This window comes from Saimiri boliviensis, chromosome 13 (assembly GCF_048565385.1).
Source record: "Saimiri boliviensis isolate mSaiBol1 chromosome 13, mSaiBol1.pri, whole genome shotgun sequence".
Lineage (NCBI taxonomy): Eukaryota > Metazoa > Chordata > Mammalia > Primates > Cebidae > Saimiri > Saimiri boliviensis.
Genome location: NC_133461.1, coordinates 46537817 through 46557916, shown reverse-complemented (window position 1 = coordinate 46557916; position 20100 = coordinate 46537817). Strand labels below are relative to the sequence as shown.

Genomic DNA, 20100 nt, shown 5'->3' with positions numbered 1-20100 from the left:
CTATAAGGGGGTTTTTAGTCGCAAAGAAATTGATTCTAAAAGCAAGGGTACTGAAGAGAAAAAAGTACAACTTTTTCACATGATTCTTTCATGTAAGAAACATTTTTAAAATGAAAAAAGGGGGATTTTTCGATTACAATTTGTACTGGCATTTTTCATATAATATTAATTAAAATTTGCTTCAATTAAAGAAAACTAGATTGTGAAAGTACATGAAAATATGCTTAAGGTAGAGTCAAAGCTGCATTTCTCTAAAGAACGTGTTCTATAATGAAATGAATTTAGGAAACACTTGCTGTATGTCCACATCTTGGTGAGCTACAATGCATGTGAGTATGCTGGAGGCTCCAAGAATATTTACACACTAAGCTCTCTTTCTTCAACCCAGCAGATCTCAGCTCCATTGACAACAGAACTCTTGTTTTTCCTATGTAACATCTACTGATTGCCCACCCGTTCATTTACTTTGGGAAAGGAACCACAGAATAAGAATGATGGATAGGAATTAAATAACAGCCTGACCGATCTTTTTATTTACAAATAAGAAAATAACTAGTGATTGTTAACAGAGTAAAATCAGCATTATGAGGTTTCCAGCATGATGTGTGATTTCATGATTTAGTTTTAAGATATCTACTTTTTTATTATTTTAAAAAATACTAACTTTTAATAGAATGTTGCTGACCTATATGTACATTAGGGACATAAGTGAGGAAACTTTATGTTCTGATGGTATTCTGTTAATTTTGTTTTAGTTATTAAAATGACAATCTCCTTGCCAATGATGTTTAGGTTTATTTATTATTTTAATACTCTTTAATTACCTAAATATTATAATACATATTATTTTATATAAAATACATACATTTTATATAAAATACATACATTTATATAAAATACATACATTTTATATAAAATACATATTATTTTAATACTCTTTAATTACCTAAATGTTATAAGTTTCTAGGCTACCTAAGTATTCTTTCATATGTGTTTGAAAATTAACATTAGAAGAAATTGAATGTTTAGCTTTTTCTCTCTCAAACTTTCTTAAACAGCCCAATGGGGTTTCTTCCGTGTCGAAAGAGCTTTAGTGGCAAAGCACTGTAAGAAAGGGCTGTCAAAAGGAAAGAGACTCTGCAGGCATTGGGAAGCCACTAGAGCAGATATTCTCAACCCGGGGTCAATGGAGAGACCTCAAGACGTCTCTATAAAACTCCCTAAATTATAAACATCATTTTGAATGAGTGCATTTTTGCATGAGTCAAAGAAAGCCTCCATAGCTCTTACCAGCTTCTAGGAATGTAAGCACCATTGAATAGAGTCAAGAATAGATACATCACCGGTAACTCCATTGCCACAATCCACTACCTCCCAAAACACAAACCTTTGTTATCTCTTTATATGCTTTTTGCATACTCGGGGGCTGATTATTTAGGGTATGGAATTTTCATGCCATAAACTTTTGGTAAACTTAATCTCTTTCTTTGAGATCATTCTGGTTTGTTTTACCCTTTATTAACTTTTTCAACCTCTGGACATACTATTATTAATAAGAAATGAAGCCTTTTAAAAAGTGTTCCATCTTTTATATAATGCATGATAAGCATTATTGGGAATAATCATGTGAAATTTGTGGATTTTCCATAGTCTGTGTTAACCCTACTTCTATAATAGATTTATGTAAATGTTGAGCTAACATTTAAAAGAACTTTGCGTAAGACAAAGTAAAGGCTTTCTATGTCAAGTGTGATATTGCTTGCAATATGTATTTTTAGCAATACGGCCAGTATTCTCTTGCTGTAAGAGGCTCTGATCGAGATGGTGGGGCAGATGGCATGTCAGCAGAGTGTGAGTGCAGCATTAAAATCCTCGATGTCAATGACAACATCCCTTACTTGGTACTGCCTGAAGTAAGTCTTTGTTCTTGAAATTAATAACTCTAAATTCACTGCATTCTAAAACATATACTAACAATTCTGTTCACAGAGGCACGTTATATTTATTGACATACAACCCAAATGTAGACACATACCTTTTTCTTGTGTTTATGCAAGAATAAATGGATTTAAGCAATGAAAAATGAGGTTAAAAGCATGGGTAGCTTTTCTAAATAATGAAGTTATCAACATTCCAGTACAAGCCTACTATAGCTCTTCTCTCTTTCACACAGTTGATGCTAAGAGTTTTCACTTCTCGTTTCAGATTTCCATAAAAATTGAAGAAAATACTCTATATACAAATTTGATGGAGATTAGAGTAATTGATTTGGATGAAGAATTCTCAGCTAACTGGATGGGAGTAATTTTCTTTATCTCTGGAAATGAAGGAAATTGGTTTGACATAGAAATGAATGAAAGAACAAATGTGGGAATTTTAAAGGTTGTTAAGGTATGGTGTAATTATCCTAAATATTTTGTTTTCTTAATCTGTTTTCAAAATGTTAAGCTTAAAATAAAATGATGCCAACATTTCACAAACTTGACTCACTAAAAGAATAAAATTACTGTGTTTCAAATTTATACATAACATGGAGGGTTTTTTTTAAAAACAAAACAAAACAAAAAAAAACAAAGTCTTGCTCTGTTGCCAGGCTTTTCAATATAGTCTTTCTGCTTACAGTCATTTCAGAAGAACAGGCATTGAATTTTAACTTGAGCATTTTATCAATACAGTACTCCCAAATAGATTATATAAATTGAAAGCACCTTAAAAAATTGTATTTTACACTTAAAATAAAGTATAATTAAATTTTAAGGTTAATGTTTTAAGAATTGTTTTTAAAGCAGATTTAATAGGGGCTTTAAAAATGTGTTCATGTCAACATTGTAAGTCAGTTGCCACACATGTAGAATATTCATCATATAAATGAAAATGTGTTTATTCCTCCAGTGTGTTTTTATAAAATTTAAGTTAAATTACTATAAATGTAGAATAATCAACCCCATCTCACCGTGGCTGCTGACCAAGGCTTTTTAGGAACACAGATATGCTGGAAATTTGATCTAAATCAACTGGTCCAGCACCGTTGTCTTACGTCCTCTATATATTAATGGTCCACATTTACCTGCAGTAAAATTTCATCTGAGATGTGAGAAAAAAAACCGCCCCCTAGGGAGCTGATAGTCAAAGTTTCTCCCTGTGCTACACAACTTGTAGAGTCAATTTTTTAAATCTACAACAGCTGTGCATGGATTGTATATGTTGCAAGCAATATGTATTTTTATAGTAAAATGTAATCCCTATTTAACTATTTGTTTTTTCCAGAATAGGCCTGGAAAACAGACTCTCAAACTACTCGGTCCCCATAGGAATGTATGGCTTTTTGCCTCTTGTGTCTTCTTAAAGTGTCACCATGCCTACAGCTTGTATTTAACTTGAGACAGTATGCAGATGCTTTAGTTTATCCCTCACAGCATCCTTGCTAATTAGTCTATATTATTTCCATATTGCAGATAAAGACATTGAAGCTCCAAGAGAGCACAGAACCTGCATAAGTTCTCATAGCTAGTAAGTAGTGCAGCCAACACTTAGACCTAGTTTTCTCTAGATATGAAGTTCACATTCTTTCCATGATACTATTTAGGATTCAATACTGGGGAAATTGGAGTCTAATCTATTTTGCCCCAAACTATTATATTACTTCAGAAAGTTATTCAACCTATCTGTCCTCAGTATCTCCATCTGTAAAATGAGAATGATAATTGTTTGCCCAGACATATCATATATTAAATTTTTTGTTATAATTATATACATATGTATTTTATGGGTGTGTAATGTATATATACATTTGACTTTGAATTGCAAATAAAGCCAACATTAGAACAAAGATTCAACATTTTAGCTACATAGGAGAGCTCAATGTGTGAATTTCTATTTTTATCTAAATTACTTTTGTGAAAATTTAGAAAAATTTATTTGGTATGTATGGCTCTAAAGGCATAGTTGTTTGTGCATTTCATGTGCTGTGGATATTAATATCATTTTTTCATTAAAAAAATCACCACTTGACTATTTTATGAAATAAGTTTTTCTAAAGCATGTTGAAGAAAGTAAATATATTATACACATATTACATTCTATTATCTGTCTTGTTCAGAGTCACATTTACAGATGTGAAATTTCTTCTAAATAGTTCTTATGGACAAAACCATTCAAATGATTGACCTTCTAATATATTTGATCCATACTGTGTAATAAATAGCTACTTTCTGAGAAACATAAAATGCTTAAAAGTAGGGTAAATTGTCTTTGCACTAGAAAATATGTAAAATTTGACTATCTGTATTATTTTAAGTTTTTAATTTGTTTGGGAAACAATTAAGCTCATGTCATATGTTTTCAACTTTTCAACAATGGATCTAGGCAATTGAATTGTTTATTTGCACAAATTTACATGAATTAAAGATTAAAAATTTAAGAATAGATTATGTATTTGTGTGCATTTATGTTTCATAATGAAAGAGAATAAGGGTTTTTTTTTTACTATTATCAAAGGATTTCTCTTTCATCTGGAACGTTTTCTCTTCTTATAATAAAACTATTTCACTCTATTTTCTAGCCCTTAGATTATGAAGCTGTGAATAATCTGCAACTCAGTATTGGCGTCAGAAATAAAGCTGAATTTCATCATTCAATTATGTCTCAATATAAACTGACAGCAACTGCAATTTCTGTGGCTGTGCTAAATCAACGTGAAGGCCCAGTGTTTCGTCCAGGTTCAAAGACATACATAGTAACTGGTAATATGGGAGCAAACTCTAAAGTGGGAGACTTTATAGCTACGGACCAGGACACAAATGGACCTTCAACAACTGCTAGGTAAGAATAACATTTACAACTAGTTTTCCTCACATATTGAACTTAAGTACATATATTCTCTTTAGAGATTATAAATATCTGAGTTAAAATACTTTTCATTATTTTTCAAACTATGATTTAATTGTAAAAATTACTATAAACTGTTATTAATTTAAAATGTGTAACTTAAGAAAACATAAAAATTCATGCAAGATGTAAGATGTTAAAATGTAAAGATGAGATATGTAAAAATAATATATCTCAAAAATATCAACACTCCTGTGTTTCTGTATCTTATTGATCAATTAGTTGATCACCACAGGCTGTGATTAGTCCCTCAGAAGAGTTTAAGAAATGATTTCCCTACTGCAAATCTGCCAGCTTGAAATCAATTAGATTTTTGTTAGCTCATTTCAGTTATATTCTTCACTTTATTCAGCATTTAATATTGGTCAATAACACTGGTGTGAAAAATTATTTATATTAAGGAAAATTATGTTATGTCATTTTTTAAAACTATATTTATGGAAATATTTCCACCTAATCACAAAAAAAAAAAAACTGCACATGCACATGTACCTGTATTTGCATATGTGACTGTGACCAGAAGAATGAGAGAAGCACTTCACCCAGGTGTTTTTTGTTGTTTGGGTTTTTTGTTTGTTTGCTTGCTTGTTTTTTGAGATGGAGTTTCACTCTGTCACCCAGGCTGGAGTGCAGTGGCGCGATGCCAGCTCACTGCTACCTCCACCTCACGGATTCAAGCGATTCCCCTCCCTCAGCCTCCCAAGTAGCTGGGATTACAGGAACCTGTTACCATGCCTGGCTAATTTTTGCTTTCGTAGAGAAGAGGTTTCGCCACCTTGGCCAGGTCAGTCTCAAACTCCTGAGCTCATGTGATCCGCCCTCCTTGGCCTCCCAAAGTGCTTGTATTACAGGCATGAGCTACTGCGCCCAGCCCACCCATGTGTTTTGAAAGTTCTTTCTTGGTGTTCTCCTCACACAGCGTGAGTAGTTCTGTTAGAGGTCCTGTCACACTGTACCACGTTGCTGATGAGCTTTCTTTTACCCAGTAGGAGTGACTTCACGGAGGGTAGCCCCAACCCAGAACTTAGCAGAATGCCAGAGAGAGAGAAAAAGAGAGAGAGAATATTATCTAATACTGTTTGTTTCACAAGTAGTAGATGAGAAGGAAAACAGAGAAGTCAAAGATGAAAAGAAGAATAGAATAGAGGATCAAGGGAAGGCCATAGTTTGGAATTCAAAAGAGGCCTTGTCACGTTCTAGTGCATGCGGGGAGTAGGAGTGGAAATAGGGAAAGTGTAGGCCACGCTGATGAAGCAACTTCTTTGTGAAAGAATAGGATTAGGAGCAGCCCAGGAAATCCCAGGATCTAAGTGTTCTGTAATCGTTCCGCTGCTACCTAAATCAAATGAAAATGAGATCCAAGAATCAAAGTATTATTCTGACATCCAACTGGGTGTAAAAGGACATTCCATAAGAAACGGGTGCTCAGTAATTACTTTTCTAGTAACTGAAAACTATATCCAGGGGTTATAACTACTGACTGAAAAAATACATTCTAAATTAAAATTTCTTCTCATTTTTTTAGAGACCTGACATTAATTTGTATCATTTTCTTTTAAATACAGATATGTAATGGGAAATAATCCAGCTGACCTGCTAGCTGTTGACTCAAGAACAGGCATAATCACTTTGAAAAATAAAGTTACCAGGGACCAATATAATATGCTTGGGGGAAAATACCAAGGAACAATTCTCTCCATAGATGGTAATAAATCAATTTACATTTTTATCTTTTCTAGATAAAGCTGCATATACTTTAATATATTAAAATTTTAATTATCATATTTTAAAGTAACTGCTTTCCAACAAAAGTTGTCTCATTGGGCATTATAGACTCATAACTTCAACTACTTGAGGCAGTATAATTTAGTTGCTAAGACCGTGAGTCCTCAAATGAGACTAGATTAGTGTCTTCTACCATCACTTACTAGCTATAGAATCTTAGAGAAGTTATTTAATCATCTATACCTGTTATTGCTTCTTTAAAATGGAATAATACAATATAGGTTTAAAAGGATGCAACGATAATGATAGAAATAACAACAAAAACAAAACAACAGGATTAGCATAGTTGAGCAGAAAGTCATGAGTTTTGATATCATATAGACTGGATTTAAACATACTTCTGTTATATACTTCCAGAAATGTTTTTATTCGTTTATTTAGAAAGTGTATATTGAGTCCCAACTAAATGTCAGCCACTGTGCCAGATTCTAGGGTTACATCAATTAATGAAGTCAGACAACTGAGCTCACATATATGTAATAAAGATTACAAAAATAACCTCAAACAGATTATTCCTGTATTTTTGCTGAATAATTCCACGTTTAATAACCTCAGGAAAAGTTAAAATATAATAGGCTGAATGCACAAGATGTTAATTACAACACTAATAATTAGATATTGAAACCCATATAAAAAATAGGCAACTGGGTAAGTAAACCATGATACATTTGATATAAAATTATATAATCATCAGGAACTCTGTTAATAAAAAGTTTATTAAAATGTAAAATAATACTTACAGTTTAAAGTAAAAAAATTGAAGTAAAAAAATGAAATGAACCATACGATCACATCAATGTAACATAAATAATAAGCAAGCATTCAGCATTATAATTAAAATCAAAAGATCATTTAAAAAAATACCAGCAGGGGTTGTCCTTGGGTGCTGCTACCATGAATTTGGTTTCTGGTTTTGTTTTGCTTCTTTCTGTAATTCTATCTTTTCAAATTATATATAATATTCAAATATTAGTAATGCAAGGAAAAATCCAATAAATAGTATTACTATGACTAATAATGTTATTTATAATAATAATGTAATAATTTAGTTGATTTTTAAAACTGAGTCAAAAACAAGGATGATTTAGCAAGTTAGGAGAAATTATGAGAATAAAGATATTAAAATAAATATTGATGTAAAAAAAATTCTGTATTGTCCAACCATTATGATGCTAAATATCTAAAATATTTCTTCTATTTTGAACATTATTACAGATGATCTTCAAAGAACTTGCACCGGTACAATAAATATTAACATGGAAGGTTTTGATTTCAGTCACAGTGATACTACTACAAACGCAGGTGGTAACACAGATGATAATACAAATACGAACACTGGAAGTAATACCAATGCTAGCAGAGACGATACTTCCACTCAGCAAGGAAGCAACACAAATACACTCGAAGGACCTAATGGGATTGCAGTAATCTCAGACAACGTACATTTTGGTCCTGCTGGCATTGGACTACTCATCATGGGATTCTTGGTCTTAGGATGTAAGTACTTTAGCAATCTGACGTATACGTGTCCACCAAAAAAAATGGTGAGGGAGAAGATAAGTTTTCTGATTCTTTGATAAAACATGTTTCACAAATTCTCGATTTGTGCAATTATCAAGGAATTTCCATGCTTGGCACTGGGTTTATAAGATGAAAAAAACTTCTTGACCTCTTATAGGACTGTGGAGGGTAAAAATTTATTTGCATTAAGTCTCAGTGTAACAGGAAAGTGCCATAACAAGTAGGCTCAAATTGCTATTTCAGTGAAGAAGGCAATCAAAAAAGGCTACAGAGGGCCAGATGCAGTGACTCATGGCTGTAATCCCAAAACTTTGGCAGGCCAAGGTGGGCAGATCACTTGAGGTCAGAAGTTCAAGACCAGTCTGGCCAACATGGTGAAACCCCCATCTTTACTAAAAATACAAAAATTAGCAGAGTGTGGCGGTAGGCACCTCTAACCCCAGCTACTTGGAAGGCTGAAGCAGAATGGCTTGAACCCAGGAAGCGGGGGAGGTTGCAGTGAGCCAAGATCACATAACTGCACTCCAGCTTGGGCAACAGAGCCAAACTCAGTCTCAAAAAAAAAAAAAAAAAAAAAGAAAGAAAGAAAGAAAAAAGAAAAGGCTACAGAAAAAAAGTAAACCCTCAGTTGCATTTTAAAAGATGAATAGGAGTTAGCCTGATGAACAAGAGAAAGGGAATACAATACAAAGAAAAAAAAATCTATGTGCAAAAACCCAAAAGAATGAGAGTGTGAGGTACTGCAATGAAGATCTCCAACGTGAAAGAAATTAAAGATGTGCCTGACAGCTGGTGAAAGTTTCGACTAAAAAGATAGGCAGGAGACAGGTCTTGAAGAGATTTTATTCATACTATAACTGCATAGAATAAATAAAAGGAAAGTCAAATAGACCTAGGGTTAAACCCTGGTTTCTAAGCTTAATTATCTGAGTCTTCCAAAGGTCACCTAACCTTTCTGAGCCTTGCTTTTGTCGTGTATGAAATAACACTTACCTTAAAACATTGCTTTGATGATGAAAAAGAAGTACCACACATGAAGTATTTAGCGTGTTCTATGGCCACCAGGGTAGCACTAGTCAAGGGTCTAGCCATAAAGGTAGAATCCAGTGGATTCTTGAGATGACTTTTAACATTACCTTAAATGATGATAGAAATTAGATCGAGAGAAGCCACATGGCACGGTCTTTGAGAAATGCGAACAGGAACTCTAAAGTCAGTTGGTTGTACTCTGCACATTACAATTCAATTAATGTAAGCATTGTCATTTTCAAATGTGAAATGATAAAATCTGAATGTCAGAAGGTACCTCAGATATTTAATTCGAACACATATACAAAATGTGAAGTCAGGGCACTTATATATAAAATATTTTTTCTGCCGGCAGTGGTGGCTCAAGCCTGTAATCCCAGCACTTTGGGAGGCCGAGGCGGGCAGATCACGAGGTCAAGAGATCAAGATCATCTTGGCCAACATGATGAAACCCCGTCTCTACTGAAAAATACAAAAATTAGCTGGGCATGGTGGCACGCCTGTAGTTCCAGCTGCTCGGGAGGCTGAGGCAGGAGAATTACATGAACCCAGGAGGCAGAGGTTGCGGTGAGCCAAGGTTGTGCCACTGCACTCCAGCCTAGCGCCTGGTGACACAGCAAGACTCTGTCTCAATATATATATTCTACTTTCCTTTCTCGTAGTACATGAACAGCAATAGACATTTTTTGCTACATTTATTTGCAAACTGGGTTTTCCCTGATTTTAAACAACTCACCTTTTTGAACATTGTAGTCAACATTATGGCTCATCCACACCTCAATGAATCTAGGCATGCAGGTAACACAGCTTAGAGCTGGAGTTCTGTTGCCAAAATTTAAAATGTATTTCCAAAAAATGAAATTTCTACACTAACAAATAAGAGTTTATTCTTATTGGTTCATAGTTAGTTAAAGTAATAACTAGGAAAAGTTCCATGAAACAGGGAATAGGAAAAGAGAGAGAGAAGAAAAAAGCATTCTCATCAAAATGAACCACCAAGACAAGAAAAAGGCAAAAATGCTAGTGAAGTTGAAGAATATAACATAAAATATATATGAAAAGAGTTCATTCTTTATTTTTTATTCATATTGATTACCAACTAACATTGTAAAATTTTTAAATTTAATATTTCATAGGAGTAACTTAATTATCCAAGTGCTGGTTATCACTACTATAATCATAAATAATATTTGTCATTTTGAGTTGGCTTCTTTTCCCTCTGTAGCCCAGACTGGAGTGCAATGATGCCACCACACCCGGCTCATTTTTGTATGTTTTAGTAGACACGGGGTTTTACCATGTTGGGCAGGATGGCCTCCATCTCATGACCTCATGATCCACCTGCCTTGGCCTCCTAAAGTGCTAGGATTACAGGCGTGAGCCACCGTGCCCAGCCTGAGTTGGTTTTTCATAGTGCCAACCACCTCTGGGTACTGTAGCTAATAAAAGATTTACAAATTATATATGGGCCTTAGAGTCATCATTACCTGTAGACCCAAAGTTTACTCTCTGGTATATTTTCAGAAAACCAACCATGAACTTCTTTTCCTCTTTTTTTTCTTTTTTATTCTCTCCCTCTCTCCCTTATTTCTATCCTTACTATCTTCCCACCTCCCTAATTTACTTCCTTCTTTTTTCCTTTCTTCCTGCTCCACAATTTTAATTTATACATTCGTTCTTTCATCCATTTATTCAAAACCATTTACCAAGATTATACTATACAAGAGAATGATAATAAATAGATAAATAAGAAAACTCCAATTGATTAACAGCAAAAGACAGTGTTAATCAGTGTGATGTTTTCTATTTGTATAAGGTTACTGAAATAAAAGACATTCGTGTGGGGGAAATAATAGCCTCATAGAGAGTTGTTGGAAGCATGAATAAGATCTTCATGTTGCAATAAAGGCAAGCATATGTGAAAGGAAGAAAATAAAGACATGGAGGAGAGAATACAAAGGATCGAATATATTGCCTGACCTTTTCATCTTTCCTTTTTCTCTCCTCTAATATTTTTCTAAGTAATGACATGGAAAAATTCATCAGTTTTAATAATGTAATACTATCTGTAATTTTTTTTTTGAGACAGGGTCTCACTCTGTCACTCAGGCTGTAGTACAGTGGCACAGCCACCACTCACCTCCCTGGTTGAGCAGCCTCAGGCTCCCTGGTCCAAGTCATCCTCCCACCTCAGCCTCCAGAGTAGCTGGGATTACAGGCAGAAGCCCCCATGCCTGCCTAATTTTTGTATTTTTTGTAGAGATGGGGTTTCACTGTGTTGCTCAGGCTTGTCTCAAACTCCTGGGCTCTAGGGATCCACCCGCTTCCACCTCCCAAAGTGCTCGGATTACAGGTGGGAGCCACCATGCCAGGCCTACTATTTGTAATTTTTAAAACTATAAGACAAACTAAAATTGACTGCAATCTAGAATACAGAAGCTCCCATTTACTTTGGTGTCTGACCATTATTCAGCTTGTATTCTGAAACTTGCATAATTTTAGAACCAACCAGTTATATTAGGAATTCAAATTTAACCATAAAAAAAATCAGGTTGTTTTGTTTTTCATTTGCATCCAATGCTAACTCCAGTATTACTATCCTTCCACCACCAGTGGTCCCATTTTTGATGATCTGTTGTGATTGTGACGGTGCTGCTACTCGTAGTGTAGGCGGCTTTGAGCCTGTTCCCGAATGTTCAGATGGAGCAATGCATGTATGGTCAGAAGAAGGACCACAGCTCGATGTAAGTGCAACATTCTAAGAAACAGCCTTTGGTCGTCACTGAAATTCAGTCTCTACACATGAACCAAGATGGCCACCATCACTCACAGTCTATGCTGTTTTTTTGTGCTGAGAAAGCTAATGGGGAAAATGAAATCAAAAGTCCAACAAAATTAGATGGAAGTAACCAGAAAAGGCTTTCTAAATGAAGTTCAAATTTAACTATATTTCAGAATTTCTTAAATAGTATCCTGTTAGGAAATCTAAGATAATTTGAGAATAAACCAAATGTATAACTATAGAAAGATTATAATCATTTGTCATTACAAATGGAAATGTTGTTTCCTGTCTTTTAGCCTACAAACACTGTCTGTGTACCACCAATATCTGGTGCTACAAATCTGATCGAATTCGTTGACAACTCAGGTAAGAAAAAAAATTTTGTTTAACAACTCAAATGACTAAGGAGGCAGTCTGTTTTCTCTCTTTGCATATTGTTTTTGATTATCTTACTTTTCTTTAAAAGTGTTTATATCATTCTTTTTTAAATGACTAATTTGTAAATGAAATGGCAAGGAAAAACCTACTGAAATTATGATTCTTAGATGCTGCATTTTAAAAATTTTCCTCAACCATCAAAGAGTACTTAGAAGGTGACTTAATTAGGATCTCTCTATATATAGAAGTACTGAATTGTAACCATGAGTAAGTTTTTGTCAAGACATTTAATTTCATGGAACAACTTTCATTATAAACACACATATTTCATACACATATATACGTTAATTAGAATTAAACCCAAATGAAATAAATCTGTGCTCATTTATTGAGGCTAAAATCTTTATACACAATTAATTTAAGGATTTAAAATTGCTTTGACTTTAGCTGCTTATTATAACAAAGCAAAAACTACATTCATTTTCCTTATCATCATAAATATTACCCAAAAGATATTTGTCCAATTTCTTTCATTGAAAGTAAGTAGCTGAAACACTATCAAATCTTTCAAAGCTCTCAATTGACATTGTGTGCACATGGTGGAGTTTCTTCTCGCACATGGGTAAGACTACATGAATACAACTTGCCTTAAAATGGTTGTCTAGACCAATTCACAGGCAAAAACCAGGGAACAATTAGAATTTCACAGTAGGTGGATAACTACCACTACAATAAAGAACAATTAAAATCATATCTGTAAAAATAGTTGTATCACATTATTTTTCTTAAGGTAAATAATTACTGTTGGTTAGCTTATTTGTCTCATAGTCTTTTTAAACAGTAACCATTATTTTCTACTTTAAACTCTAATATACAACAGGCATAGGAATGTGTATTACTTGTAGAACTGGACCTTATTCAAAGAACTGGAAACATCAGTCTTTAAATCTATTTCTCCACCTGATTGTCCATTTTCATTAATAACCCCAATGTCTTCTCACCTCAAAAGCAGAATCTCATTGTTGACTCACATTCACTGACACCGAATCAGTTCTCAAGACTTGTCAGATCATCACATCCATCAGTATTTATTTATGCATTTGTCCCCATTAGCCTACAAACTTGCACACATTTTGAGCAAAGCACCATAGGAGGCACCAAGGACAACTGAAACATGAAAAACATGTTGTTCCCAAACTCAAGATCCTTCACATACTAAAGCCAATGTGTACCTATCCCACTGACAACATTCTTCATTCCATAGCAGTTCCACAGTCCAGACCATCATTTTTTTCTCATCTACTTCAAATATTTCTCTTTTTTTTTTCAATTAAAAAAAGAGGGAACACTTGACCAGTTTGTGTATCATCCTGTGCAGTGGCAATGCTACTCTTCTCTGTATAGTACTAATTTTAGTATATGTGCTACCGAAGTGAGTACCTACCTCAAATAGAGTAACAGTGTTCAATTTACCCCTCACATCCAAGTGCAAACCCAAGATTCATGAAAACCTTTCTCCTCACATAGCCATAACCTTCTCTCTGAAAGCCAGTAGTTCTCATGTCTTTTTCTGGATGTCCTGTGCTTCTGGTAATACATTAGGGTATTCTTACACTATTTTTTTAACTTTCAGAATTTGAATATTTTCCCTCCAATTTCCCTCATGTTGAAATCAAACTTTTTAAGACAAAGATTTTTCTAATTTCTCTGTAGCCTTCACTTCCAGCAGAGAATATAGTACTCTCTTAACAGATAATTACCAAATTGACAAATTGATTAATAATATTATTTTGAGCTCAATAGTGTATTAATATCTCCTTTATGTGTTATCTTTTATTTCTTTATTCACAAATGCATATCTAAATGAAGAAATCGTATATTTGTATCAAGTTGTTGATTTTTAGTTTATAATAGACAAAAGAAAATAAATGTAATTCGTTCAACACTTTTAGGAGTTTATACAAATGAGTATGATGGCAGAAAAATGCATGATCTGGGAGGAGGAGAGAGAGTTGAACTAAGAGAGGAAGTTAACATGTCAGGAATGCCTGAGACATGTCAAGAATACTCTGGAACATTAAGAAGAAATTCTATGAGGGAATGTAGAGAAGGAGGTCTGAATATGAATTTCATGGAAAGCTACTTCTGTCAGGTAATGTCCCTAGCCACATGCTTTTCTCACCATTCATGTGTCCACTGCTCTTCTCCAAGCTTTCCCTAATTCCCAAAGGGGCTTTGGCAGGAGTCTTCTAACTGGGTTCCCAGCCTTTAATCTTTGTGCCCAACAATCCATGCTGTCAATGAATTGTATAGCAAAAGCTCTGACCTCCACACTTTACTCCTCCACTTAAGAACAGCCAATGGCTCCCAGCTTTCTTTTGTTCAGGGCTTGCAATCCAAAGTCCTTAACATGTTAATTAAGATGTTCACAAAATGAACCCTCCCTCTCATCTCCAATTACTCATTGACATCAATTCCACTTGCTGAGCACCTTTGCCACAGACGTTTCACCTCCATGCCTTTGCTTGCATCCCACTAGGTCTTTCACAAACCCCTACCCATCAAGACCCAGTCCAAATATCACTATCCCTCTGAAGTTTTTACACTTAACCCTCTCATCCAAAATAGGTGTAATGTTTTCTCATCTGTATTTCTGCAGCACTTGGTTTATACATTTATAGAACCTGCAATTGCTAAGATCTGTCAGTTTACATGTCTACCACCATTTTTAGTGTCTCATCCACATGTTCTCTACATTATATTGCCTGTACCTAGCTCAATTCTAGACACATAGTCAACAGTTAATAAGAGTGGGATCAAGAGCTATAGTCTACTTCTGAAACATTGTAAGAACGTGCTGCAGCTGGTGGGAAAGACATGAAGCCTGGAGAAGCAACTGCAGGAGACTTAACTTTGCCATAGCCAGGAAGAGACGTAATTGTCCATGGTCGCACACTACGTGACACCCAACCTTCAGGAAGTTCTTGTCCCTGATACTGACTGGAAAAACATTTCTGTCCTTCATTCTGGCCTAAAAGGCTTTCATTAACTAACCTAGTGATATTGACATCACTGGGTTAAATAAGCTGATATTTTAAAATAAAATATTAGTAAAAGCCTTCAAATAGCAATAGATAGTAATGAGGCTTGTTGAAAACCACAGGAATGCTTCTCCATACATATAACATAATATTTGTATATTATCTGTTGTTATAAAAATGTAACATAAAAACATCTTCCTTCAAATCTCTGATCACATATCACTTTATCACAGATCCCTTCCTTAATCACCCTATCTAAAACAACACCTGTCACTTTCCTTTTCCTTACCCTGCATCTGCCACCTCCTGACCATATGCTTCTGTGTGGTCTGTCTCACTCAACCAAAATATAAGCTCTGTGTTTCTGGTATTGTTCATTATGCATAGCTAAGTTCCAAACACAGAGTGTCTGGCAAATAGCAAAGGCTCAATAATTTTTTTTTACATGAATGGCACAATGAATTGGTTTCCTATAAGGTATTTCTGTTAACCTGAAAGTTTACAATCCACTATTATGAACAGCAAAGATGAAACAGAAATATACATGCCTTTGGGCTTTTACTTTGAATTTAGAGATATTATCTATTTTTTAAACTATCTTTGGTCACCTTCAATTTTGTAAAACAGACCCAGAGTCCAATTTTCCTGTTGCTGTGCTGAAAAAGCCAGGTTGCAATAAACCTTCACAGAATCTGCATATTCATTTCATCTGAAGGAAAGAAACAGAATCCTGAGTGAACCCAAATCAACTATGAACTACCCTTTCTAGATAAAAAAATGAAACAACACATTTTTGTGTCCTTCAAGTTCAGCATTTTTATATGCCTCCCTTTAACTTCGTTATAAAATAATTCATGTGATTTTTTGTGCATAGTTTTATGTCCAAAGTACACAATTATAAATAGGTCCATCTAAGTAAATTTTTAATATCATAATATATTATTAGAATTATACTTAAAATAATTTCTAACCAAATTATTTCAAGTAATTACAAAATTATTTTTAAAGTATCTCTAGCAGATGTTAGAATCTTGTTTTATTTCATTTCTCTTTGAAAATGCTCTGGAAGAAAAACTAATGGTAAAGGCCATTCTACTGTTGTTAAATATGCATTCATAATTTCACTTTCTCTTTCTCCTATAAATTCAGAAAGCATATGCTTATGCAGATGAAGATGAAGGACGCCCATCCAATGACTGTTTGCTCATATATGACATCGAAGGTGTAGGTTCCCCTGCTGGTTCTGTGGGTTGTTGTAGCTTCATTGGAGAAGATCTGGATGACAGCTTCTTGGATACGCTGGGGCCTAAATTTAAGAAGTTGGCAGACATCAGCCTGGGAAAAGAAATTGAATCGTATCCAGACCTTGATCCTTCTTGGCCACCCCAAAGCACTGAACCCGTTTGCCCTCCTCAGGAAACAGAGCCCATGGTTAGTGGACACCCACCCATCTCCCCACATTTTGGCACTACCACAGTAATTTCTGAGAGCACCTATCCCTCGGGACCTGGTGTACAGCATCCTAAGCCTATTCCCGATCCTCTGGGCTATGGTAATGTCACTGTGACCGAGTCTTACACCACCTCTGACACTCTGAAGCCCTCTGTGCACATTCACGATAACCGACAAGCATCAAACGTGGTGGTGACAGAGAGAGTGGTCGGCCCGATCTCTGGCGTTGATTTGCATGGAATGTTAGAGATGCCTGATCTGCGAGATGGGTCAAATGTTATAGTGACAGAAAGGGTAATAGCACCAAGTTCTAGTCTACCCACCTCTCTGACTTTCCATCATCCTAGAGAGTCTTCAAATGTGGTAGTGACAGAAAGAGTAATCCAACCAACTTCCGGCATGATAGGTAGTCTGAGTATGCACCCTGAGTTAGGCAATGCCCACAATGTGATTGTCACAGAGAGGGTTGTTTCTGGCACTGGTGTAACTGGAATCAGTGGCACCAGTGGCATAAGCGGTGGCATAGGCAGCAGTGGCCTGGTTGGCACCAGCATGGGTGCTGGAGGCGGGGCCCTGAGTGGAGCCGGCATAAGTGGTAGTGGCATGGGCCTGAGCAGCTTGGGAGGGACAGCCACCATTGGCCACATGAGGAGCTCCTCTGACCATCACTTTAACCAAACCATTGGGTCTGCCTCCCCTAGCACAGCTCGAAGTCGAATCACAAAGTACAGTACCATGCAATACAGCAAGTAGTCAGGATCCCAGCTCACTTTTTCATAGTCACTGTGATTCGGATCCAATTCTCACCACCCAAAAACTAGCAATGTGATTTATGATGCACCACTTGGTGCTCAGATCATTGAGGACCAAGGTGAGAAAGCACAATGGGAAAAATAAATGGAAACATTGCTACTAGGGAGAGCTCTCCTTAGCATTCATAAACTTTTTTGTTATATTAGGACTAAGGAACTAAAACTTGAGGCAGAGTCTTCTTTGGGCCTGTGTGGCCTGTAGCGTATCTCCAGCCTGTAACTGGTCTTATGACATCAATTGGTATCATTCTCCTTGCTCTGTTTTGCTTTGCCACATAGCTTGGGCAAAATTCAAAAAGAACTAAACATGCAATATGTGTTCATGTCTGTGAGAAAATCTAAAATGTGTACCAGACAGACACCCTGTCGGTTTCACAGATAACATAAATAAAAATTCAACCACAGATTTATACAAGGGTTAACTGATTTTTGTTTAAGAATGACAGCATAGTCAAGTCCACAAGCCATCAAGCACTCCTACCTTAATTACTGCACTAGATAAAATAAATTTTAAATTAGGAAGTATTTCCTAGGAGGAAAATTCCATTAGAGAGTGGCAATGAGGTCTGTGCAGGGTAAACTAACAATGCCTGACTCTGAATCTTAATTTAGGGCCTCAGTTAAATCTCCTGTGGAGTCAAGGATTGTTCTGATTCTAGTTTGTGTTTAGTGTTAGATGTAATCTTGGTGAATACTGCTTACTGGTGAAGTTGAGGAATATCACACTCAACTTTCCATTTACCCCTGTGGTTTTGACGTAAGAAAGCAAAACTTGCTAAGTTAACTTCTCAAATCGAAGCAAATGAGGCCCTGCATGGTTCTCATAACTACTGGTAAATGACCTTACAAGTAAGCAGATGGGAACTGAATTGTGTTTTCAGGTTTTGTTTTTAGTATGTGATATTCATTCTTATCCAGCTCTTTATTACATAGCTCCAATGTTAAAATGATTTACATAGGCTGAGCTGTAGGCAAAACTGAAGAAGAAGAAAAGAAGCTTGCAGTATGCTTAAGCTTGGGGGAATTTTTTTTTAAGGGGATCTAAAAAAATGTTTTTAGAACATGTAAAATGTTTAATGGGGAAAGTTAGAAAAGAATTCTTTTGTAAAGTAATACTATGCTAATTATTGGCTTTTAGTATGTAAAGCAGTGGTTGCTTTAGCAAATCTCTGCTACCATTTTGCGGGGGTCAACCAGGAGCCTTTAACAGAGTTGACAATACTGTGTTGACCAGAATGAAATGTAGATAACCTATTCCACTAGTTTATCTCACCCACTAATTTTTCTCACTGGCATAAATTTTAAATTCCTGGTTTGATTTGTCAATAAGACCTTGGCTTACATGTGCTCTGATTTATAGATAGCATCCAAATTATATAGTATAACATATTTTTCTAGCTTCAAAATTTAGTAATGTCCTATTGATGAAATACCATGTCTGTATGTTTGCTATATAGTGTTATCTGACTAAAAATCTCTAAAAAGAATCAAAGCACTCTAAGAAAAAGGTAAATTTACTATTGCATGGTAGAGAAATTTTTTTCTTTCTTAAATACAGTGTTACTATAAGCTCACTAAACTGAAAGTCTATGTGACCTATGTGACAGAATAAAATTAGAACAAAAATTTTTCCCTGGAGTTGTGAATTATATACAACTTTTAAAGAATTTACCATAATTACTCAAATTTTCCAGGAAATTACAAGGCCTAAGAATAGTTATTTGACTTCCTACACTGGTATAAAGGGGACAGGAGTGAATTATTTAACATAGAGCTATTTTGCTCTGAATAACAGCAGATAAGGCTAATGTTTTTTAAAGCTACAGTGTACATCTTCTTTTAACTCTGTAGAATATGTAAAATTTTGATAGTCTGTAGTATGCCAAAATGCAGAGATATAAATAAAGTCATTCGAAGGGAGTCTTCTTTTTCTACCACTTAGGGAGCTACATTAAGGATGGGTAATCTTTCCAGAAATAAAGTCAAAAGGTATAAAAAAAAAAAGTCAAAAATATACTTGAGTATGCCTGGGTCCAGTTGTAAAGAATAGAAAAAATTATTAATGAATTAATTAAGTAATTTATTAAAGGGAATGATATCTGACCACAGGAAACTTGCTTGTTGTTTTGATATGAAATATCCTCACCACAGGCCGTTTCTTAAAACACCTGATAGCTTCCAGAGATATTTTTTAGGTTGTCTGGCAAACAACAAATAACTGTCTTTAATAACTATTGCTGTTAAAATGTGCAGGTAGTTAAGATTCCCCCAATTTAGTTACATTTGAACTCCTAAACACTGTTAAACACTGAGAAAAACAAGAAAAAAAAATGGCAGTAATAGTCATCTGTCTTTCTAGGAAGATACTTTCTAACCAAATTTTTCCTCCAGAATTGCACACTGATGGGAAAAC

At 35.1% G+C, this 20100-nt stretch overlaps 1 protein-coding gene and 1 non-coding gene across 2 annotated transcripts in view; one reads left to right on the top strand and one right to left on the bottom strand.

The window, feature by feature from the left end:
* The window catches only part of DSG1 (desmoglein 1), a 33546-nt gene extending 13746 nt beyond the window's left edge, over nucleotides 1–19800 (top strand). The window contains exons 7-15 of the mRNA XM_003924759.4: nucleotides 1779–1913; nucleotides 2206–2391; nucleotides 4562–4821; nucleotides 6453–6592; nucleotides 7888–8169; nucleotides 11836–11966; nucleotides 12301–12370; nucleotides 14335–14534; nucleotides 16573–19800. Coding sequence (XP_003924808.1) covers nucleotides 1779–1913; nucleotides 2206–2391; nucleotides 4562–4821; nucleotides 6453–6592; nucleotides 7888–8169; nucleotides 11836–11966; nucleotides 12301–12370; nucleotides 14335–14534; nucleotides 16573–17628 — 2460 coding nt within the window. The 3' untranslated portion in view covers nucleotides 17629–19800. The remainder of the gene's footprint in view (nucleotides 1–1778; nucleotides 1914–2205; nucleotides 2392–4561; nucleotides 4822–6452; nucleotides 6593–7887; nucleotides 8170–11835; nucleotides 11967–12300; nucleotides 12371–14334; nucleotides 14535–16572) is intronic.
* LOC120361704 (U6 spliceosomal RNA) lies at nucleotides 13717–13822 on the bottom strand. The gene has a single exon (XR_005577844.1). It is a non-coding gene; the product is annotated as a U6 spliceosomal RNA (small nuclear RNA).
* Nucleotides 19801–20100: the final 300 nt, after the last annotated feature.